The sequence below is a fragment of the Triturus cristatus genome, chromosome 4_2 (genome assembly GCF_964204655.1).
Source record: "Triturus cristatus chromosome 4_2, aTriCri1.1, whole genome shotgun sequence".
Taxonomy (NCBI): Eukaryota; Metazoa; Chordata; class Amphibia; order Caudata; family Salamandridae; genus Triturus; species Triturus cristatus.
Genome location: NC_140586.1, coordinates 340573180 through 340597879, shown reverse-complemented (window position 1 = coordinate 340597879; position 24700 = coordinate 340573180). Strand labels below are relative to the sequence as shown.

Genomic DNA, 24700 nt, shown 5'->3' with positions numbered 1-24700 from the left:
ATCCTGTTTGGTGTGCGGAGTAAGCTGCTACTAACAGAAAAGCGCTTCAACACCTCATCAGGGGGAGCTAGCGCTATATAAATGCAAATCTTTTCTCCTCTTCTATCCCTGCACTAGCCTTCTCAATCCAAATAACAGACTAACATATCCACCTCTCAAATGACTTAATATCTCACTATACTAATTCACCACTAATCCTCCTTTTTGGGTTCCTGAGTAGCGTGCTACTCACCGAAAATGCGCTCCAATACCTCATTGAGGTAGCAAGCACAATATAAAGGCAAACTTTTTCCCTCTTTGGATCACTCCTCTATCCTTCTCAATACAAATAACTGACTAACATATCCACCTCTCAAATTACTTTCATATTTCACTATATTAATTCACCACTAATCCTTTATTGGTTCTGGAGTAACATGCTACTCGCTGAAAAATTACTTCAACACCTCATTAGGGGGAACAAGCACTATATAAATACAAATCGTTTCCCTCTTCTGTCCCTCCACTATCCTTCTCAATCCAAATAACTGACTAACATATCCACCACTGAAATTACTTTCAGATTTCATTATCATAATTTACTACTAATCCTTTATGGGTTCCGGAGTAGCGTTCTTCTCACTGAAAAAGCACTTTGACGCCTCATCAGTGGTAGTAAGCACTATATAAATACAATTACAATACAATACAATACAATATTTTACTTTTAAACAGGCATTGACAATTGCGGTTACCTTGCAGTTAAAATGTGTTTGATTTAAATGGTGCAGAGGGTGCAGTGGCATCAGGGTCAAAAGCTCAAGGGACACCAGTAAACATAGATTATTGCTAAATTTTACTACTAAACAGACAGTCATACTTGCAGCCGGCACTAGGGTCATTATTACAATAGTGCAGCAGGTGCAGTGGCACCGGGAACAACATCTCTAGCCACACCGCTAAACACCTAATATTGTTATATTTTACTACTAAACAGGCAGTCATACCGGGACTAAAAGCAATATGCACCCCACTAAACACAAATGAGTGCTATACTTTACAACTAAACAGGTAGTCTTAGGGGCAGTTGTCCTGTAGGCACTAGAGTCAATATTTGAATGGTGCAGCAGGTGCAGTGGCACTGGGCCCAAAAAGTTATGGAACTTTTTTCTTACATTAAGACTGTACAGCATTTACTGTTCACCAATTCTTATCTTCCCCTGGCTGCACGTATGTAAAACATATTTGTTTAACTCTGCTTTAGTGGGTGGAACTTTTAGCTAATTTTAATATTTGTTATGCTATTGTTCCACTAATAAAATAGTTTTTTTCTGTGTCATGTGTTTGTTGTTGGCGCATTATCTAGCATAAACTCGAACAAAGTGATCGAAGTGCTTTGTATTAGCATGCTCTGTGGTGCTCTGAAGGGAGGTTTTAACCTCTGTTATCCATTGGGACAGTTTCTGTATAACATTACAGTGTTAGGCAAGTTCTGCAGAGTCTTAGATTGTAAACATGGTCATGTACCTGTTGTAAAAGTATTCCTCGATTTTTGGGAGTACAGCCTGTTCCTGCTACTGGCCAGGATGGGAGGCTTTAGAGTTTCAAGAGCAGTGACTTTGAAAATTCTAGTTGCTGGGCATTGTTGTTGCATTGCTTCAAAGCTTGTCTTTGTGAGCAAGCGTGTTTGGTGACTATATGGGCTTTGTGCTGCTGTTTTTTTTTTCGGAAGGTGCCTGTTATTTTGGAATACCTTTAAATAAAAAATCATTTTTTTTCTTCTTTTGTGTGAGTTCTCCACTTTTTTAACAGTGAACATTTAGCTTAGTAAGCAGGTAGGTGGGAAGACTGGCTTTTTTTGTTGGCCTGGCCTTAACTGTGCAGGTTGTATTGTTCTAGTATCAAAAACATGATATATTGTTTGCTGTATTTTCCATTGGCCATATGAATAAGCAACGTTGTAATTGAGCAATACTCTTAACTGAATCAGCATTTATTTCCTAATAGTGAGAATTTTGCTGTTCATTTTTCCGTGGATGTAAAATGCATTCATATTTATTTGCATACTTTTAACGCATGTTATTTTAGCTTAATAATTGATAGTGTTTGAGTGGTCTTAAGTAATTTAAACAGCCTCCTGTATTTGTGTTATATATTTTTAAAAACATCAACTGCACATTCTTTAAATGGGCAAACACTTTCTCTAATTTAGCTAATTTTCCACCTGGTATTTTAGCTTAATAATTGCTAAAAAGGGTTTGAGTTGTCCAAAGTAAAGTAAAGTAAAGTAAACAGTCCCCTGTATTTTTGTTGTTATTTAATATGAAGAAAACTAACTGCAGATTTTCAAAACAGGCAAAGTGCAGCTATCTAGCAGGCAGTAGGATCATGATTTCAATGATGAAGCAGGTGCAGTGGTATAACAAATGCCTTGAAAAAAATACAGTGTTTCTTACATCATACAAACTTCAAAGTATATAGCCCAATAAATGAAAATGTCACAGTGTACAGTTTAAATAAAGAAACATTGTAAACCATAAGTAACACAATGGCGATGAGTGTGAGTAATTACTATATGCTCATTATTGTTTCAGAGTTAATGTTTTTTAGCAATATTAAAAAAAATGTGCAGTGCAAAATAAAATAAAAGCTTTGTAAGAGAAATCTGTAATAAAAAACCTTGGCCCTTTCAATAAAACAATAATTTCACTTGTATTGTGTTTCTTTCACTTATATTGCACTGCTGCTCAAATGCTTATTTGAAAAATTGAAAGTTATTTTTCATTTGTTTATCTTAACAATGAACTGTAACCAAGCAACACATTTTTATCTAGTTTTCGTAATCTTGGTTTTTTGGATTTGCAAAAACCGCGCTTATGCTGTACTTGTATGATGTTTTCCCCCACTCTTTACTTACTCTCCCCATGGCAGCACAATTTTCAAGCATACTTTTTTATCTTTGTCCTCCAACATTTGCCTGATCTTCCCACTTTATGATACAATTAGTAACAGCATCATATTTTATCTTTTTGTACATAAACAAGTCACAACACTTTAAAGGACTTATTGTAACTTGAATTGTACAACTACTCAGCAAGCTACAACTTACAACAAAAAAGAACTGATTATTAATCAAATATGCGAAACCTAATGCATTTACTAATGCTTGTTAGCAAAGTTGTCTCTGTGGTGCTTTCCCTCCATTGCGCAACACAGCATGGTAACTCCGGCAACTGCGCTGAGTTATAGTTAAAAAACAATTAGTTACCACACCATTTTAAAATCAGTCCATGCTTCATATGTGCACTTTTCTTCTGTGACGTTTGTGTGTTAAGTTTTATCTCTGTATGACACATAAGTGTTTTTTAAATAAAATAAATAGGAAACAATAGGAATGAGGCATGAATTTATTAATGGTGTTAGAGAAGTAAGTATATTCTCTAACTTTCAACTTATTTTACTTACATGTGTACACAACTTCTGGCATTTTTGTAATGTCATTATTAAAAAGTCTCTTTTAGGGCTGCCCTTAGACCTGACCATAGAAAGGAGCCAGGGGCTGATAACATGGAATCTACCACAGATAACTTAAGATAAGAGTTAAATGGAAAGGCATGGATTGCCCCAGTGTGTTCCAAAAGATGGTAAAAACCTATCCATGACTTTGTGAGACTTGTCTCACATTGGACAATCCTAACCCAGAGGCAGTTTCTGCTTTTGTCCTACTATGTGCAGGCATTAAAAAACTGATTTCGAGACCTGTAGTTCCGCTCAGTCCCGACCCTAGGTGGTTTAACAGCACTTGTTCCAGGGCAAACAGAGAACTTAGAGCCGCCCTATCAGCTTCCCCCAGAGACCCTAACCTTATCAGATTACTAAGGTATATTTATAAAAGAGCAGAGGCAAGATGTGATTTTAAAAGAGCACTGGAGTAACTTGGCTTGTGCTGCAAAGTTTAATAATACTAATGGTTTTTGGACAGCCGCCAAGTCACTGAGAGCGTTTGGCAATACACTCACCCCGTTAAGTTGTAATATAACGAGTAAAGCGTGGGTAGCCCATTTTTCAAAAATATATGCTGTTACATCTCAGTGCGAAGATACTTTTGACAATCTCGCTGCTGCTCAAATCCAAATATCTTTATCGGAAGTTGAGGATGTAATTAACCAGAGTCTGGGCAACAAAGCTCTGGGCCCGGACGGGCTACCAATCGACCTAATAAAATCTAGACCAGAGTTTTGGGCCCCTTTGCTACTCAATGTTTTTAATAATTTGACAACAACTAAAATCCCCAATACTTGGTCTACATCTGTAATTGTTCCCATCTTTAAAAAGGGAGATAGATCCAACCCGATCTGTTATAGACCAATCTCTCTAATTGATAATACCCTTAAGATATTGGGGAGGGTCTTATCGAACAAAATCAGAACTTGGGCAGAGGAGGAAAACATATTAAACAAATGCCAGCTGGGTTTCCGAAGTCATCTTGGAACGGTGGAACAGTGTCTCAATCTTAATTTAATTATAGGAAAATATACCATCGCTCGACACAGTTCCCTTTACCTAGCATTTATGGATCTCACCTCCGCATTTGATTTTGTTAATAGATCTCGGCTTTGGCAATGCCTTTTAGACTACGGCTTGGACAAAGACATGGTGTATTTTTTAGGGTATCTACATAGGGATTTAAGGGCTCGGGTGAGAATAAGCACGGATGGGGCAGTTTCAGGGGACATAGTGGTTGGAAGAGGCGTCAGACAAGGGTGTGTCCTTGCCCCACTTTTGTTTATTTTATATGTTAATGATCTACATAATGCGTTGTCTGACCAAACCACAGATGTCCCAATAATTAATGGGAATAAACTGCCTGCTCTATTATATGCAGACGATGCTGTTTTAATGGGACGCACAACCAATGCTCTGCGTATTTTAGTTAGGGGCTTTGTAGTTTTATGAATAGTCTGAATCTTTGCACGCATTTTAAGAAATCTTTTTTAATGTGTTGTGGTCCTAAAAAATTCCTTATTAATGTAATTACCTCGGGCTCAGATACCCTGTTATGCACTCGCACTTTCCCGTACTTGGGTTTACAATTTTCAGATAATGGATCCTGGGCACCTCATTTGGCATATGGCCGGACCAAATTTTTAAAAGCAGTTAATTCGATAATAAGTCTCCCTCAACCAAAAAGAATCAAGGTAGTACTGTCCCTACTTAAAATTTATAGGACACAATGTGTACCAATCATGACTTATGGGTATGAAGTTTGGGATTTCTTAAACCTGAAAAGCGTCCAGGTTGAAGAAAATAGATTTTGCAGGAGAATTCTGGGGTTACCAATTTCATCATCTACTTTTGCCTGCCATAACGAGGTAAAATTATCTTACTTAGAGGATTATATTAGGTCCCGCCCTGTCATGTTTTGGCTGAAGGTCTGGCAAAACCCGGCAGCCTCGCTAACAAGGGAGATTATAGTTGATTTTTTAAAATGCGACAGGGTAGGAGACATACCATGGCTTGCAGAAGTACAGGCAAATCTGACAAGAGTTAATCTTGGTCATATCTTTCATAAACCAGACCAAATAGATGGAATTTATAAAAAGATTGTCCGCAAAGTCTTATACAAATACTATGGGGACATAAGATATGCACAGGAACACACCAAAGTATCCGTGGCACAGGATGTATGACGTTACAACGCGAGCCATTACAACGCGTGCTGTTACATCGCATGCGTTACAACGCATGCGATGTTACAACGCTATGCCATTACAACGCAAGTCTTTACATCGACTTGCACTAGATGGCATGATAACATTAGAAAAGTGTAATTTACTATTCCAACTCCAGTCCACTTAACAGTAGGGAAGGTGTTGGGATAGTAAACTAGACTATTTGTAATGTTAGCACGCCATCTAGCGCAAGTCGATGTAAAGACTTGCGTTGTAATGGCATAGCGTTGTAACATCGCATGTGTTGTAACGTATGCGATGTAATGGCTATGTGTGGTAAAAAACGCGTTGTGGCTGTTCCCCCGTGGCACAATATATATCAATGGCAGAAGAAGGTGGACCTTCCTCTTGTTTACCAGCTAGTTATCTTTTAAGAGATATCACTCGTTGGGAGCGAAGCCTTCTTTTTCACCTTAGAACCGGCACAGTAAAATACTTGCTGTGTTTTCCCTATCAACCCAACATTGAGGATTTGGCTTGTCCCTGTGGCAACCTAAGAAAGCAGTCTATGTCGCATTTCTTGTTCTTATGCACTTTCTATCAAAAGTATAGGATACAACTACTGATCCCATTTTTTAGGGCTAATGGAATAACGGATTTTAAGGTTGCATATAAAACTATTCTTCAGCTTAATGGTGAGGATTTAACATTTCGAGTTTGCACTTTTTAAAAAATGGCTATCCGCTCACGTTCTTCTATGAATTCTTGAATGTTGGACTAGGACACACTACATGCACTTTTTTAGTTTATACTTAAACAGGGTACTATGTGATATGAGCGATATCTGGACGTATAGAGCACCATGTTTGGAATTTAATAAGTTTGTCCTTTTTTGTTGCTATTTTTCTCAGTCCTATTTGCACTTTGAACATTGGCACTTTCTCACACGATGCTGCTATTTGCAGTCCTGGTAATAATCTTGAGATGATTATTAAATTGTTTTATGTGGTTTTCTTTTAATAGCAGCTGAGGGCTTTTTAATGTGACTTAATAATTTGTCCATCCTTGCTGCTATCTTCTGAAATATTTGCACTTTGCACTTTGGCACTTTAGCATATGAAGCTGCTATCGAATATGCGTGATAATTCTGCAATGTTTCACTGAATTGTTTTATAGTCGAGCTCTGTTCTTAAAACTTAAAGATGATGGATCAATGTAAATGCTTTTATGGATAGTGCATATCCAAATAAAGATCAATGAAACTGAATTATTAAATGGCTTCTCATGTATATTCATTCTGATAGAAGTTTTATAAAGTTCTGTTAACTGGCCCACGGAGGACCCTTGGGTCGCTGGTCCTAGCCTTTGCTAGAGGAGCCAATGACATGGGATTAAATGGCCCACAGACTAATAGTTTTTTGGGTAAGAATTGGTAGTGGATATTTATAAAACAAATCATCAATTAATCGGGTGCCTACAAAAGTTAAATAATAAAAGAGACACAGACCTGATCTGCTATTAGATTATAGAAGAAACACCAGCTTACCTAAATACAGTACTGAGAGTGTTTCTTAGGCATGAATTTGAATTCCATCCTTTTAAACAATCACCAATTATCAAAATCATGGGAAGCACCTACGGTCAAAAAACAATACCTTAAAGAATGACAAATCCCAAGAGATGATGATCTATGAGCCTAATTTACGGAAGAACCTAATATACCAAATCCTCTTTTTTTAGATATTTTCTTTTAATGTACAGTTGTTTATTTGTATTTTTTCATGCAAAGATCCTATTTGTCTTTATCTTTGAATGCTATACATCAAATTAAAGATGCTTTGAGTGATATATATATATATATATTATCTACTGGCGGTCGCCAGTAGATAGTTATAGTTAGGACCGTGTTTCCATAGGAAATCTCAAAATTCTATTTTGAATAACTTTGGCGCCGGTTGACGAATCCTCGCGAAATTTTCAAAACTAATGGGGCGCTCCGCTCAGCTCCTACCCTGAAAGTCTCGGGGTGATTCGTCAAGCGGGGGCCGAGACAAAAGGGGGTCCCAAAACGCGTTTTCCCCATGCATTTTTCCATCGGGACCTTTAGTCGCAGGTACAGCCCGAACGGCTGAACAGAATTACTTGAAATTTGGCGGAGAGGTAGTCCTCAGGTCAGGGACGTGCCTTTTGCATATCTGGTGTCAATCTGTTCAGTATTTCCTGAGAAAATTGCATTTAAAAGTACATAAATATCTATAGGCGCGCACGGTGCCGTGCGCGAGCGAAATTCTGATTGGCTGTTAGATGTCAGTAAACATTCGAATCGGTCGAAATCAGGAAGTGTCGGCCGCCATTGTGTCTGTTGCACTGAAAAGGAAAGGTGGAGAACGTGAAAAGGGGGCAGGGTAGGGTGTTCCTGACCCCTAGCCTTTGTCAGGGGGTCACAGAAGGACCCCGAAGGGTGAAAAAAACATTTTCTTTTTTTTAAAAAAATCGCGGGGTGCGCGCACGGTGAAAAACCCTTAAAAAAACATATAAGAACGTGAAAAGGGGGCAGGGTAGAGAGTTTCTGACCCCCTAGCCTTTGTCAGGGGGTCCCTGAAGGACCCCGAAGGGTGAGAAAAACATTTCATTTTTTTTCCCAAAACTCGCAAGGTGCGCGCACGGTGAAAAACCCATTAAAAAAAAGAACATTTAAAACTGTTTATAATTTTATAGAAGATATTAACTATGCTGTTCAACTTTATCCAAATTCAAAAAAAAATTATATAAAAAAAAATAATACATACATAAATTAGTATTTAAAAAACCTTTGAAATTCACAAAAAAAAACATAGGTTTCACACACGTTATAGTTAGCTGGACATTTCACTCGTAAAAAACCAATGAAATTCCCCCGTTATAGTTACTTCAGGTAACTATAACTCACGCGACCGCAATCCACTGCTGATGACGTCAGATATTACATCACTGATGACATATGTGTCTTTCTGTAAAATAAATATTTGTTATATATGTATAGCTAAAGGTTAATGGAAGAATAAATGAGTAAATAAGTGTCTAAATACTGTGCATAACTCTGCAGCATCTTATCTAGATCCAAATTGCATATAAATGATGGTAGTACAAATGATTTATTGAGAAATGTAATTGTGCAAATGCAGCATCCCATTTTGACAGCGGATTAAGTATTATTTTAAGAGAGAAAAGATTATCTCCATTGACTCAGGGCTCAGGTAGTTACATACAGAGCTGATTGTGATATTTCTTTCTTATTATCTAGAATTACATGCCCAGAAGGATGCCTGAACCAACAATTTCAAGTGTGGGGCACTGTTAACTACACAGAAGTAAGTTTCTTTGTGGAACACATCCATGTGTTTTTTGTACCTTGCTTGAAATATAGAAAGTTACGTTTACATTGGCAACATAAATAAAGACATAAATATGAAATATCATGTTTCCTAATAATCGCTCCTTCTCCCTCAGGATTCCTTTATCTGTCGAGCTGTAATCCATATGGGAATAGTCAATGATGGGGGCACAGCATTAATGAAGAAGATGGAAGGACATGACAGCTACTGGGGATCCACACAGAATGGAATAACAACCCTTAATTATGGTTCCTGCCCAAATTCTTTCATTCTCTTACCAATCACAACCACTACTAAAACTCCCTAATCTACCACTGTTTATAAGAAACCATGATATTAGTTGTGTGGCCTGTACAAGTAATGGGTCCACATTTGTCCTCCAGAATCACCTGAAAGCACACGCTGTGTTTGTAGACTTGCTGCATTTCTTTTCTTAATAAAGCTGGGCTGCAGGGTGATTGTGTGTCTTTTTGTAAGTTTTCATGTTAATTGCAGCTAATGACTGGTGCTCTGATTAACATGAAATATTTAACAAAGGCACACAATCACCCCACAGCTGCGCTCTATTAAGAAAGGAAATGCAGCAAGCCTACCAACACGGTGTGTGCTTTCAGGTGATTCTGAAAGCACACGCAGTGTTTGTGGACTTGCTGCATTTTCTTTTCTTAATAAAGCTGGACTGCAGGGTGATTCAATGCTGCCAAGGTTACAGATTGCTATGTGTGACATTTTCATAATTTCAGTGTAATTATGAGTGATGTTTCATCTACTATGAGTGACACTTTCTCCCGAGCAAAATCAAGCAATAAAGATGAGGGAAACATATAAACATTAGAAATTACACCCCATTGAGCAGCAAGAAAATCTAAGAAGTCACTGAATTGAAGTGAGAAAACGGGAAGCAGCTGAAAACTGAGCAGAAAAGTCAGACCGCGTGACTGCTACTTTATGCACTAGAAGGCACGAGGTGTAATGATAATGCAGAAAGTGATGTAATGTGTGCAGTGGTCAAAGTGGGGGAAAAAAGTAGGGGAACCTTTGGGTGGAGAATCAGAGGGCGGCAATAACCCGAGAATTGGGTCAGTGGGCGGAGTCAGAGGTGTGGCCAGAAAGAGCAAATCATTCTATTTTTTAGAATTTGTTTTGCATTTCACCACCCAGTTACAGCTTAACTTAATTAATTCAACCAATACATACACGTTTAGTTAATGTTTAATATGAGTTAGTGACATTAAAATACATTCACAAAGTGGGATTTGTTTCCAATTACAGAATGTTCCAAATATGCTTAAAAGAGGAAGCACAAACCATTTGTCTCCAAACCATGGAGTTTCTGTCATAAACACTTTTTCTCCCTTTTTCCACAAGAGCAGTTTAAGCATGAATGGCAAAATATCCTAGTTTGCAAATATTTTCTATATAATTCTGGTTCTGCAATATTTACCACATAATGCATCATCTGCTGCATAATTTGACGATTTTAACTAATAAAATATTTGTAGATCAAACGGATCAAAAGTTACTAAAAACTGTGACGTGTTTCTGAAAAGTGGACAGCCCATTGCAAATGTTGACTGATTACCTTTCTCACTGCTGGATTTGTATGTTACACTGGTACTAATAAGGCAAAATCTTTGCAGAGACTGTTAGCATGTATAAAAATGTCAAAATAATAATGTATTAGAAATTACACCGCATTACGCTGCTGCCTTTTTTTGCTGCATAATTTAGTCAACACTGTGGCATACTTTTGTCCTCCATTGCTGCATAATTCCAGTGCCCCCAAAGCAGGCAGCACATGTTAAAAGTGCTTGTGCATGAGCAGAGAGGCCGTGAAGTTTGTGAACTTAGTTTGGTGTGCGTGCAAATCCTGCATTGCCGACCCCTGGTGAGCTACAGCTACTACTGCTGAAACAAGGCCAAAGGAGGGACCAATAGGTGAGGCTGCCTGTGGAGCCCTGTGCGACAATGTTTGTTGGTGCCCCCCAATGACTCCCTCCACCACTGTTTCCTTCACTACCACCCTTTAACAGTGCCCCTCAAGTCTCCATAACCACAGTCTTGCTCAGATGCATTTAACTTGATTTACTGCACCACTGATACGAGCGTAGGGTGTCAGAGCAGTTTACATTACACTCTTTACAAAGAGAAAATTAATCATATGTGTGTAAATCTCTGTATAGGAAATGCTACATAAGACAAAGCACAACAAGGTGTAGGAGTCACATGACATCCATACTAGTAGGCAGTATAGTTTAATAGAGATTGGTCTGGAGAAACACAAACTCTGAATTTCAAACTTAATACCATGGTTGGGGGTTCTCTTTAATAACCAGAATTGAGTTCTATTCAAATGAAACCTTTTGCCGCATTAGGATAATCAGACTGGGAAAAAACATGCAGCTCTTAGATGACAATTAATAGCTCACTGTTCTATGTTTAGGATTTTGACTTATAAACTGCAAGTAACAAAAGGATCTCACTAACAAAAGCAGTAACCCAGTGACCTATTTACATTATGTGTACTTTTTGATCTGGATGGTACATGTTCTTTGCAGCAGGCAAATTAGCCTTCTGCGCTACTTTTCCATGAGTCAAAAATTCCACTTGACAAAACTTCATCTCTCTCTAGGAAGAACATTAATCACCAGAGTTATCATGACATTTTTATTGTTACCTAAAATTGGTGGAGGCCAGGAAGGAGCAGCAAGTGCTTTTAGAAACGTAATATACTTGCAAACAAGACACTCCACCCGAAGTCAGCGCCCAGTGCGATCACACCGCCCTAGAGCCACCCTGCTCAAGGCTCCTGTGACCTCAGTGACGGAGTCACTGTCACACTAGGGTGTGCTGTTTCATAGGCCTGACCCAAAGACTGGAGGTGAACTTCAGTATAGATTGTGGTTGACAGTCCTTTAAGGTTATCCCACAATTGTCACCGCTAGGGTCCACATGCTGGTGCTAAGACACCAGGGCTTCTAAGGTGTAGCGGGGTCTTCTAAGGTCAAGCAAGGGAATGTGCTCCCTCAGGAGAGTGATCTGGTGGACTGGTCATGAAGGCTGAACCTGGTTCCCCAGTTCCAAATTCAGCAGCTCTGACCTTAGTGTCACATCCTCTCCTCCACTGAACACCATACTGCCCCACTGAGAGGAACTTGCATTGCCTTCGGCTACAACCCAATTGTGCCCCGCTATAAACACCTGGATGCGACTCAATTCAAATTACACATTAGATGAGAGTAATATTCTGCATAGAAAAAAAAAAGGTAACAACATCCTGGAAAAAGCAAACCTTCATAGGGAATGCAAGTTTAAGTAAATCATGTGAAATGTAAGCAGGAACAACATGTTCTGCCATCCTGGGATGTGTGTTTAAAATAAAAAAGTAGGGGAACAGAATCTATTAAATTAAAGAAGTAGGGGCACGCAGTACTCTGCTGATCCCTCCCACTTTGACCACTGCATGTGTGGTGCTTTTAGGAAGCAAGCAGACTACTCCGAGGGTTAATGATCATTTTGCTACTAGAATGGCTGAGCTAGAGTGCATGAGTTGAATTAACATGATTGAATAGAGTCACTACAAAAACATTTATGTGCTTGGAGTTGGTAAAGAAAGGGAATCCGATGGACATAGTTGGTCTGGCAGTGAGGGGAGAAAACCCCTGCAGATCTGCATTTTCATTCTATTGCTGAAAGATGTTTAATTCCCTTCTCTGTGCAGCATGAGCAGAGAAAGCTCTTACTTTTTACTCTTGGGGTCCTGAATGATGTACACTTGGAATTACCATTCCCTTTCCCTGAAAACCTAATTCTTGACCCCTGAAATGTGCCCTCAGCAGCAGCTACCTTGTGACAAGGCAGTAAGACTGTGGTGCCCCATCTTTGGGGAGAAGGTAGTAGCTGAGGTAAGGGTTTGGTAACAACCTGAATTTCACAAAGTCCATTTTCCAAGAAAAAATATTGTCTTTTTTTAAGGTAAAGCAAGGTTAATTGACGGTGACACTAGTTAAACAACAATGATTCGAAAAGTGTGGCAAACCAGATTATTTTCAAAACAAAGTGTCTTGAAGTTTATTAGCGATTATTGCTTTAAACCTAGATCATGCAAACAGAATGTCTGAAAATATGGATTATAAGCTTGTCTTTAAAAACGTCTCCTACCTCTGCTGGTCGCACTTAAACACTTGTGTGCCGCTCTGACAACAATCAAGTCCCGGAATCAAGTGACAAGACCAATACTGTGCCTCCAGTTCCCGAAAGTACACATGTCCTGAAGGCACGGCAGGGGCCGAGAAGTTGACTGTTTTTTCAACAATCTCTGTCCAAGCTGACGCAGGGACTTAGGAGGGAATGGGCCTAGCAGGCTGTAAAACTATAACATCTTCAGGTAATGTGACTTCTCTGCTGGCGGGTGCGACTAGGAAAAACGAAGCTATCGCCTGCCAGTGTGTCCAATCTTCGATGCATGTGTGTGCTTCTGGTCACTAAAAGGGTGGTCTGAGTGTGGAAAAACAGCAGGCAAGACTCGCCCCATGGATCACCCAAGTGATGGCTGGTGCCCTCAGAGTAGACTCACAGGAAGGCTGGTTGGAGCACGGCTAATTGATCTGTTAAAATCTGGCCTGCCTGCTCAGGGCTGTTCATGAATATTCTATCTCTGACACAGCATTTTAAATTTGAAGGTGCAGTTGCATGCTCATAAATGTTGGACAATTTTAGCGTGCTGGTGCTGCCTCATTGGCACTGCCCCGTTGTACTGTCAGAGGGGCTCTAGAATGCATGACTAATGCATTTTAATGCGGTGATGCGGTCACCAGCATTAAAATCTGTTAGTCTAAGGCCTGATGTGGCCCTACCCTAACCCAGCTCTGAAACTGCGAAAAATAAGTTAGAATTTTATTTTTCCTGCTCAAAGAGGGCATTTGTTAGAGATTTCATGTTAATCACAGCGCCTGTCATGAGCTGCAAGTAACATGAAAACTTTAACAAATGCACACAATCACCCCGCAGCCCAGCTCTATTAAGAAAAGAAATGCAGCAAAATAGCTGCCAAGGTTTCAATTGCTATGTGGGACGATTTCAAACCTGCCTTAACACAGTTCACATTGATCTGTATCTGTGGAAATGCACCGTCTTTTCCCATTTTTAAGCAAAAGTTTGGAGTGATATTTGGCGCTGCACCCACATGTGCGGTCTTGTTACTGGCGCACATAGACTTGGTTGCAGTGCTCATAGACCTTATACTGCCACACACAGAGGAAATAAATTAGAGGGTACATTGGTAGTGACACCCATGTTCAGCTTTGCCAATGCAACTCAATTCTGACTTGCACACATGCCTGCTATTCCAGTGTACATACAAATAGCTCTACCATGGAATCTCAATTATAACCTGCTGTACTGAGACCCATATGTTAGCAACCCTCCAATCCATAGGTCTGTAAACTGGTTGAAAGGCCTGGATTGATATTTGGGGATATCGAGCTCTGTCATGGGGGAGCATTTTTTATGTAGGGAAAGTCCAGCACTACCTTCTCTTTACTGATTATACCACTGTGACTATTGTCTAATAGTATGTAAACTGGTTCTTACACCATTTAGTGTGCATTACTCATCTAATGCCTGCCTAGCACGTGGATACTAATTTTATGGCCAGGTTAATGTGACCTGAATATGAGTAAGCACAGCTGTTTAAAAGATATACTTCCTTTTTGATCAATATTACATCTAGTGATTATACAAGAAACTTTTGATTTTATTCTAAATCAATGTTTAAACTGGGCAATTTCAAACATTTACTTCATTACAATTGTTTCATTTCCAGAATCACATTGCTTTCTAACAATATCACAAACAAATCCAAACTGATTATGCAAATCATAATAATGATAATGAATTCATTTCTTGATCTTCCCCCAATGCATTTCGGGACGACCTAGTCCCATCGTCAGGGGCAATATCTGTGGGAAAACATGTATGTATTTCATTAGCATGCTACGCATTTTTGTGTTTAATTCACACAGCGCTGTTTAACGTTAGTCAGTCTGTAAATAACTACCGTCCAACTAAAGTGCGTGTTCAACCATGTCTATGTATACTTTCTGACTCTCTAAAATGCCACTTGAAAAATCACTATGAGAATCACCGAATCCGAGTGCCCACCACCAGGTACGCTTACGTGCATCAGCGTGGAGTAATCCTTAAATGAATCGGCCTGTAAAACCAAATAAAGGTGTGTGTAACAGAATTTCATGTTCAGTTAAAGGTACATCTACATACGAAACACCAACAGCCCGCATCATACCTTATAATGGTAGTAGTGCAGCTTTCAGGGAATACATGAACGCCACATCGTCACTTAACTGGATAATGCTGTCCGACATCAATATGACTCTCGTTTTTCTTATCCACCTAATCTGTAACAACATAAATACCCTTAACACGACGAAACCACTAGTGCCAGCTGACCACATTATTTAAATCTTAGAACCTTCCTTACCCATACGCAGTCTATCGCTAACCAAATTCAGCAGTCGATCAGTCAGTAACCTTCGTTTCCTCGATTAACTGAATATCTGCATTCGACAATTATCGCGAGGTTACGCTATAGATATACAACGCTCAACCGTCGCCATATTGGAAAGTCTAAAAATAATTATAATTCCGTCAGAGTCAATACAATACGTCCAAAAGAATGTCAGTTGTTTGGTAACGCTGTAAGTTCGATGAGCGAATTTAACTTCTCATGTGTCACAAACATAAAATTACAATGCAAAACATCACTAGTGTTATTGCAATTAACTGAACCACAATACTGGCAATTCTCGCACGATTAGGCGGTGAAATGGCCCTCAAACGCCGCCATCTTGTAGTGTCTAAGTCAATAACATTATTATACATTCAATGTTCGATGGTTACAATCATCGCATAACTGGGAACATATTACAATATTAAAATATGTCGCAAGTGAATGTTTAACATATTTGTAAAAAATATCAATTTATAAAAAACAAGACATCTCGAATTTGTCGTTCAGCCCCATAGGTATTAGGGAATTCAACCTTTTTATCCAAAAGGCTTCAAGTTATAAAAGTTTTTTTGCGTTGGCAACCCCTGCGTGCTGAGAAAGTTGTTCTATTATCTGAAATTTTAATTGGGCTATGGTATGTCTTTGGTGACACGGACAGAACCTGCTCAGGACCTTCTCTGTGGGGCTCCAGACTTTTCTTCCTCTGGAAGTTTCTGACCAACATGTAATCCCCAGGCTGGATGTTGTGGCCAAGCCTCTCTGGAATACGAGGTAGGGATTCCCGTACGGACGTGGGACACGCCAGACATTTGACGGGCATTCAAACACAACCTCATAAAGTGACAATTCTGTTCTAGAATGAGCTGTAGTTCTTGTTGACAGAAGAGCTAACGGTAGAGCATCACCCATCCTACCAAAGGGCTTTCCACTCAAGTACTCCTACAAGTTAGATGTGTATAACACACCGCATGCTCAAATTCCAGGAGTGTGGGATAGAGTAATACCAAACAAAGATTCCAGATTACGTTTAATACTAGCTGCACACGAGGGTCTGGGCAACAATTTCATTTTTAAAGCAGCGTTACTGGTGGTCAGGGCTGACCAAACAAACGAAGAACTATGTCCTGAAGTACGATATTTGCCAGCAGTTGAATGGTTCCATTTACAGGCTGCCACAGACACCATTACTTATTTCAGACAGACCACTCGCATGTGTCTATTTGGACCACTGCGGCCCCTTAAATTGAGACGGGGCTTACAAGTACATCTTGGTGGCAGGCGATTCATGCTCTAGCTTCCTATGGGTTTGGCCCCAGCGCTCGGCTCATGCTTAAACTGTTGTAAAGGATTTGCAAGTCTTCATCGGGACATACATAATTGGCACATCCCGACCATGGCCCTGCGTTTAGCTCGCGGGCTTACAAGGAAGCCATGAAAAGTATGGGCTTGTCCTTGCACTACTCCTCCCCCTACCATCCCGAGGGAAATTAGGTGGTGGAGAGGAAAAACTGGACCTAAAGCAATCCTTAACAGCAAGGGTATTAGGCGGGGGAATATGGGTAAATCACCAATATGGGGTCCAGAGAGCAGTCAATAATATGCCAAGAAAAATCCTTGGGAGGCTGTACCCCTTAGGAAATCCTGTTTGGGACAAGAATGTGGGTGGCTGATCTCAATGCAAACCCATTTAAACTGAAGGACCCTTTGGCGGTTTTACAGGAACTCAATGAATTCCGAGCATTACAAAGCAACGTGCAAGTCAAACGTACTGCCACTGGAGTAGTGAAACCAGTTCCGGCAAGACCTGCCTGGAACCCAAAGATTGGGGACCTGGTCAGGGAAAAGATTGTGGACAGAAGAGAGTTTGGGCCTTCTTACAGAACAGCTGTACCTGTACTATCGGTAGTGGGAACAAGAACAGTACTTCTTCCGCCTCTTGCAGGCAAAAAAGAAAAAAGATTTGTCTCCATTGATCTGATCAAACAGCGTCATGTGGCCGATCCTCAACAGTAGGCCTCGTGATGTCCTGAGTAGCCACAGACCTCCTTTTACTACTAAACAGGAAGTTCAGATGGAAAGACTAATAACCATTCAAGACTCCACTGACAATGTGAAGGAGTAACGAATAATGGAGCGCAGATCATTCCGGTTGAAATTGAAAAACATCAAGAAACAACAATGCAAGTTGCAATTCGGCCCAACAATGATGTCTACATTAATGTGCCTTCAAACAACACATCTGCCAGTTCTACAAAACCTGCTGAGCTATCAAAGATAGATTGAACTGCGTATGACTACTTCATCAACTTCAATGATTTCTCTTCAGATCCAAGGGAACCTGATCAAACGCCACCCACTTCAAAGAAAGACATGTTTTGCCAATTCTATCTTTTGCTCAAAAAGACTTACTTAGTGCCACTTTGGTTGCATATTTGCTTCTCAATAGGGGTACTATACCTGTTAATTTCGATTGGCACAGTGACTGTCTTTTTTCTGCTTCTGAACGGACATTATCTCCCAGAACGCTCTGCAGTACAATCCATGAACATGGTCCTGAAACCACATACATCATCGCACTGTGAACAAAGAGTCTTGTCCCTGGTGAACATTACAGCAATTCCAATACCTGTCGGTATAGTCTGGGGTAAAATGTCATATGATGTACATGGCACAACTGAACATTTGAAAATTCCACATTTGTTTAAAATTTCTTTAAATTATTTCATTACCCCCGTACACTTTCTGATGATTGGGACAATGAAACTATAAATACTATAATTTCAGATTTAGAACAGTCTGCTGCATTCTCTTACAGGGAATTGTATGAAGGTACAACTGATTTCAATGCCATGTTTTATTACCAGCATAATGGTCATCATTTTTTTCATTGAGCAAGTGTACCAAGTACTGCTAATGTGTACCATCAACGGGAACATTGCCCAACACCACCAAAAGGTGGTTCTGCTACATTTGCACAGAAGTTCGCATACTTTTCAGGGTTTTATACATCCGACCCAGAATCATTTTACTCAAAATCTAATGAAACAGCGAAGAAAATGATGCTAACAAATGCAAAGCTGATATATTCAGCACCTTTTATCTCTCAACTGTCTATACAGGGTTTTGACTACTGGAGAGACACTATAGACACAAAATCAATCTGGGGGACAAGAGAGTGGCAGATTCAGGGAACTGAGGCATTATTTGGAGCATGTGTACACAAGAAGGCTATGAAAAAACCCAAAGTCTTTTCCAATTCTGAAGGGTTGAGAGGATCCTAAGTCGGAGTATAACCTCCCATGTCAAAACTTTAGACCACAAAAAGTACTCCAACAGACCACTAAGTGGTCAGAGAAATGAGCACTTGAGCGGGAAAGGGGGAAGTATGTTGTGTGAGGATAGGTGTGTAACTTCACCAAAAGGTGAGAAAGGAAGCAATTCCTTTTTGTTTAGTTACCCTCATACACCCTAGGTCACCCTGATGCCTACAAGTCTGGGTGGGCTCCATCACAGTGTTGGGAGCTCTTTGTGATATGTGAAGACCAGGGGGTATTTAAAGATAAAAAACCTCTGACTGATCCCCGGTTTCCCTTAATTCTTGGATCTGTCAGGGTTATTAAAAAATCTTAAAAGTAGGGTCAAACAGGAGTGTTAGGGTCCTATGACCCTGGTGCCAACGTGTTTCAGTCCATAGGCGGCCTTAAAGGTCCAGGACTTTCTTCAGGGCAATGGTCATCCACCCTGGGGGGGACAGAAGAGAGAGTTCCCTATCCCATCACTTTATAAAGGGTTGAGTAGCTGCTCCTTATGTGTGTAACAGATGACTAATCTGTCATGCGTGGTTCTCCATCCGAAATGCGGAGATCAACCGTATCTCAGGGGACCAATAGGCCTGATGGGGTAGCCCTGTAGTAAAACCTCTGTCAAGGGTCCTACCCCGCATCATCACCTACTTGGTTCCGGTCCCCGGCTTTCGAAAGCTGTGTTTTTAAATTTTTATAAAATAATCTTTCTAGGTAATTTTTAGATTTATTGAACACTAGAATATGTTTCTATCTTTTGGAAAAAAAATTATATTTTTATATATGTTTTCTTTTTTTTGATTTGTAACATCTTTTGTATTGTAGTTGATATTTTGTTTGTTTTTAATTTTGAATTGACTTTAGTGGGAATATTAAATTTTACCCCTCCGCAATCCACCACTTTTCCTACTTTTGCACTCACTGGAGTGGGAATAGTAATTTTTACCCCTCTGCTATCCAGCACTTTCCCTACTGTCACACTCACTGGAGTGGGAATAGTAATTTTTACCCCTCCGCTATCCAGCTGTTTTCCTATTGTTGATCTCACTGGAGGGGGAATAGTAATTTGTACCCCTTCGCTATCCAACACTTGCCCTACTGTTGCACTCACCGGACTGGCAATAGCACTTGTTACCTCTTCGCTATTGAACATTTTCCCTACTGTTGCACTCACTTGAGTGGTATTAGTAATTTTTATCTTTCCGCTATCCAACATTTTTTCTACTGTAGCACTCACTGGAGTGGGAATAGTAATTTTTACCTCTGACTCTATCCAACATTTTACCTACTGTTGCACTCGCTGGTGTGGGAATAGTACTTTTTTCCGCTCTGCTGTCCAGCACTTTCCCTACTGTTGCACTCTCTGGAGTGCCAATCACGACATTCCAGTTCCAATACTGCCTGAAATATTATCCAGTAGGCAGGTATGAAGCGTTGGGCGAAGGGTACATACGAGAAACCTGAGAGTTACCATTCACATATAGGTGCAGGAACAAGGAGAAGGAAGTTTTCTTGAGTGGTTCAAACTGCGAGAAGGCCTTAAGTGGGTCTTTAGTGTGTAAAGAAATATCGCTGCACAGCGCACGTAATGCGCCAATAGCAACTTGTCCTGCTACCCGAAGGGTTCTCTAGCTGCCGTAATTCATCCAGTTTTCGAGTTGCTTTCTAATGGGAGTTAATTTATGCTGAATGACCAAGGCTGCTGTGGTATGACGCCCAGCATTGCTTATCTAGTGACCGTCAACTCCAGGGTTGTTTGTTGTAAGCAAGTATTGTTTCCCCTGGCTCAAACAGTTAGGGAGGCACCACTGTGGCCTTCACTGAATGTATCCAACATAGGGTTTGATTCTCTGAGCAGACTGAAAGCCATGCTGTTTCAGCAAAATGCAGCCTGAACTTTAGTCCGAGAGAACTTTGATCTCCAAGTATCAAGGTCCTCGGCAGAGATAAAGGCTCTGGTCTGTACGAACTTCCCTCTCCATTTCTGAAAAATGGTCCATTGTGTCTGTAACATGTCTGACACGTATTTAAGAGCATTGGATCAGGTCTGTTAACCACCTTTCAAACCATTTACAGAGTGATTCCGTCTTTCATACACTCCGTACTTAGAAGCGTTTTTGGAGGGCTTCCTTTGGTACTGCTTTTAATAGCGGGCATCCTGATTTTAATTGCATTGCTTCGCAATGGATGTCAACATCACTTGAGACATGGAGAGAGCACTGCTGGAGAGATGCTGTAGTGAGCGATTGGTGTTCTTCGCTGGTATATCTCTGCTACGACAGCTGAGTGAGCATTGGTTCCTGTCTTTCATACCGGCCTGGCTTGACTGTATCCTGCCAGTATTCAGCTACCTCTTTTGCAGATTCGGACGCGTGTTGGGCCTCTGTCTGACACTTCCATCGGTTGCGCTGCTGGACATAGACATGCTCCTGGCGCCTTTGCAGGCCCATGTGCACAGTTGTCCACAGCGTTTTCCCATGCTGAAGGACGCTTCAGCTCCTGTTGGAACGGAGATCGGCTCCACCACGGATATGCAGGCATCAGTCTCAGGCACACAGGCATCCAATTCTTCCCCGACGACTGCTGTGGGTACTAGTGATGACCACCTCTGCTCACTTGATATCATACTGGAGGTGCTAGAAGGACTGCCTCCTGCAGATAACATGTTCAGTGATGTTGAGTATTCAGCTCAGGATTCTTAAGCAATCTGGCCTCTCCTGTGCTGGGAACCGTTTGGAAACTTTTTAAACATGTACCAAATTGAGGGTCGAACCGACTTTTTTTCTTCTCTGCTCTGTCTGAACATAGTGGCTGTCAAGGTGCTCAGAAAAACAATGGCAATACATATTTAAACAAACAAAGGACCTTTTATGAACTCTTTTAGGGGAAGAATGCTTTCACTATAGACCTTGCTTTCATGAACATTTTTAAAGACCTTTTTTAAGTGCTTTTTCGTGTGTATTTTTATGTACACGATTATTATGCCTTTTTTGGCTTTGCTATCTTTACCTAGCTGACCTTGTTGACCTTTTGATGAGGAGTGGGTGTCATGTTCTTTAGGTTAGTCCCATCATGTACATACCGATTACATACATTTTATCCCATCCACACGACAAAACGGTCCTAAACACAGGTGACTTTTTACCTAGTAGCTTACTTCTGTCTCTTGGACAATCAGGCTCTTGGTATCCTATCTTAATCCCCACACCTGACATACATAAACATGTCACCAGGCACGGTAGATTTATTCTGTATGAGGGTCACTATCATTTTCAGCCGGCTGTGCATGAGTGTTTTTTTATAGAAAATGATTAGCAAAGGATTAGTGAATGTTTTAAAAACACATCGATGACCACTTTTGTGTAAAAGCCCCTCACTCCCCCTTACAGAATAGAGGAGAATTCCTTCCAGGTTGGACCAAGACTCTGCAGGCTGATCCTTCGACTGGCAGAGACCTGACATTCCTTGTGGGGTGCCATCCTCGACCCAGCGACGGGGTCCTTCATTCAGAACCATCAGGTGAGGGGTTAGTACTGCCGAGGGGGATTCTTGGCTCCATTAGGATCTATCCTGACATTTACATACACAGGCTTCACCCACATACCTAGGCTAGGTCCATTTAGGTAGGTTACGCATTGTAGGAGTACGTCAATGCTATTGTTATATATAATATGTTTTTATTTATCTTACTAGCACTATGGTAGAAATGTATCAACTTTTTATGATATTGGTACAATCAATTACATTTGTCTGCTCCTGTCTTTTGATTGTTTCAGTTAACATGTTTCATACTAGACTGACGCTTGACCAAAAAATAATTATTGAAACTGTTCCAATCGTCATTCTATGTATTCTGAGAAAAGCAAGCACAAGTGACTGAGCAAAAGATACCGTATTGTTTCCAGGATACCTGAGGAATCATGGTTGTCATATTCAGTGGTTGCCAGAAACTACCTACAACACTGTATACTACAGGGGGGTGGTAGTGGCACTGTAGAGGAAGCAGGTCTAATGGCTGACTGATCCTGTGGGTGTGTCCAGAGTCTGTCTGCACACTAAGCCCTCAGTTTAGGTTATCCAAAACGTGCAGGTTCCTTGGGGAAGCACAAGGCCTCTGTTTATCCCCAAATTTCTGTGTTAAGACAGACAGAAAGGGAGCAAGCGGCCATCTCATGAACATAAAGCACAAACGGTTTCCTATAGTTTGGTGTGCCAAGCACCGAAGCTCAGCAAAGCGCAGTCGTTAATTGCTCAAAATATTGCTGACATTGTGACGTTCAAGGCAAGGGCTCATGCACTGCTTTTGATGTTAATGCAAGCAAAGGTTTGATTAGTAAAGAATAATTTGGGATCCACTGGGGACAGTAGGAAGATATACCTATAAAAGCGCGTACATCTTTTTGAGTTTGTGGAATGGGCATCTTGATAATGGTACTGATGAACTCAGGGCTCAACCTCCTTCCCTCCTTCGACAGAAGTTGACCTAAATAGGTAATCTCCTGTCGACAATACTGAAATTTGAAAAGAGAGACCTTATGTCCATGATATGCCAAATGCAACAACAATTGCACTGTACTGTCTTTGCAACCTTGTTCCGTATCAGAAGCAATTAACATGTCATCGACATACTGCACCAATACATTACCTGGAGAAAGCGATAGTGAATCTAACTGGCTTTTTAATGCTTGACTATAAATACTAGGACTCTCTGTATAGCCTTGAGGAGCAAGAAAGAATCTAAAGCTTCTGCCGGCTAGTGTAAATCCAAACAAATATCTACTATCTGGGTGTATGGGAATACTAAAAAATATATTTTTCAAATGAATTACAGACAAGAACTTAGCAGTAGATGGAATCATTGTTAAAAGTGTAGTGATATCAGGAACTTGTGGGACTACTATCTCATTAACTTCTCGCAAATCAATTAGAAAACGACAGACATCATCAACAGCATCAAAAGAACCCGAGGGTGCACCTTTAAGGACTGGAAGAATAGGACTATTAAAAATGCTAGCAGACGTTTCTTCAACCACACTCTTTTGTATTAAATCCTAAATAATCTAAAGAAGAGCCCGTTGTCCTGCATGCAGTATTTTATACTGGGGAATGTGAGGCAGAATAGCATTACCTTTAACTTGTATAGAAACTGGTGGTATATACAACCGACCCACATCTGTATCACCTGTGGCCAATAGTGTGGGTGGTACCTGAGCAAATTCAGCTGGAAGGAGCACATCCTGAGACAAACACTGTCTAGTACTCACATCTGGACCCATGGTAATATAATATAATCTAAGCGAATTCAGCTGGAAGGAGCACATCCTGAGACAAACACTGTCTAGTACTCACATCTGGACCCATGGTAATATAATCACCAGCCGAAGAACAATAAATAGTAGCATGCAATTTTTTCAATAAATCCAAACCCACCAAATTCTCTTAACAATTTGACGTTAATAGAAATGGAGATTCCACAGTTAAAGGACTAACAGTAAGTGCAAAGGGTCGTGAAATGGGGCTGACAACCAGTACACCTGAAAAACCTAGCAAAACATTATTTTGTCCAGAAGGAGTCGCCCCGGGGACCATATGTCAAGAAACAGAACTTTTTGTTGCACCTGTGTTCACCAAAATTTCTTAGTCGAGCCTTGCAAATCTACTGTGACATAAGGACCATGCAGATCTACAGGTATCTGAACTGGTCCCTTACCCTGTCCCTGACTGTCCTAGCTGTAAGTCATACCTGTCACATCATCAAGATCATAGTTGTCATGATAATACTGTCCCTCTCTGGGGTCATCAAAATAATTATTATCAGAGCGGCCCACAGGAGCCGCAGCATTC

The 24700-nt window shown here is 40.4% G+C and overlaps 1 protein-coding gene across 4 annotated transcripts in view; it reads left to right on the top strand.

The window, feature by feature from the left end:
• LOC146833840 (vitrin-like) overlaps positions 1–15112 on the top strand; it is a 197398-nt gene extending 182286 nt beyond the window's left edge. For all 4 annotated transcript variants that reach the window (XM_085601741.1, XM_085601739.1, XM_085601740.1 and 1 more), the window contains 2 exons: positions 8935–9001; positions 9141–15112. In XM_085601741.1, coding sequence (XP_085457867.1) covers positions 8935–9001; positions 9141–9332 — 259 coding nt within the window. In that variant the 3' untranslated portion in view covers positions 9333–15112. The remainder of the gene's footprint in view (positions 1–8934; positions 9002–9140) is intronic.
• The last annotated feature ends 9588 nt before the right edge of the window (positions 15113–24700 follow it).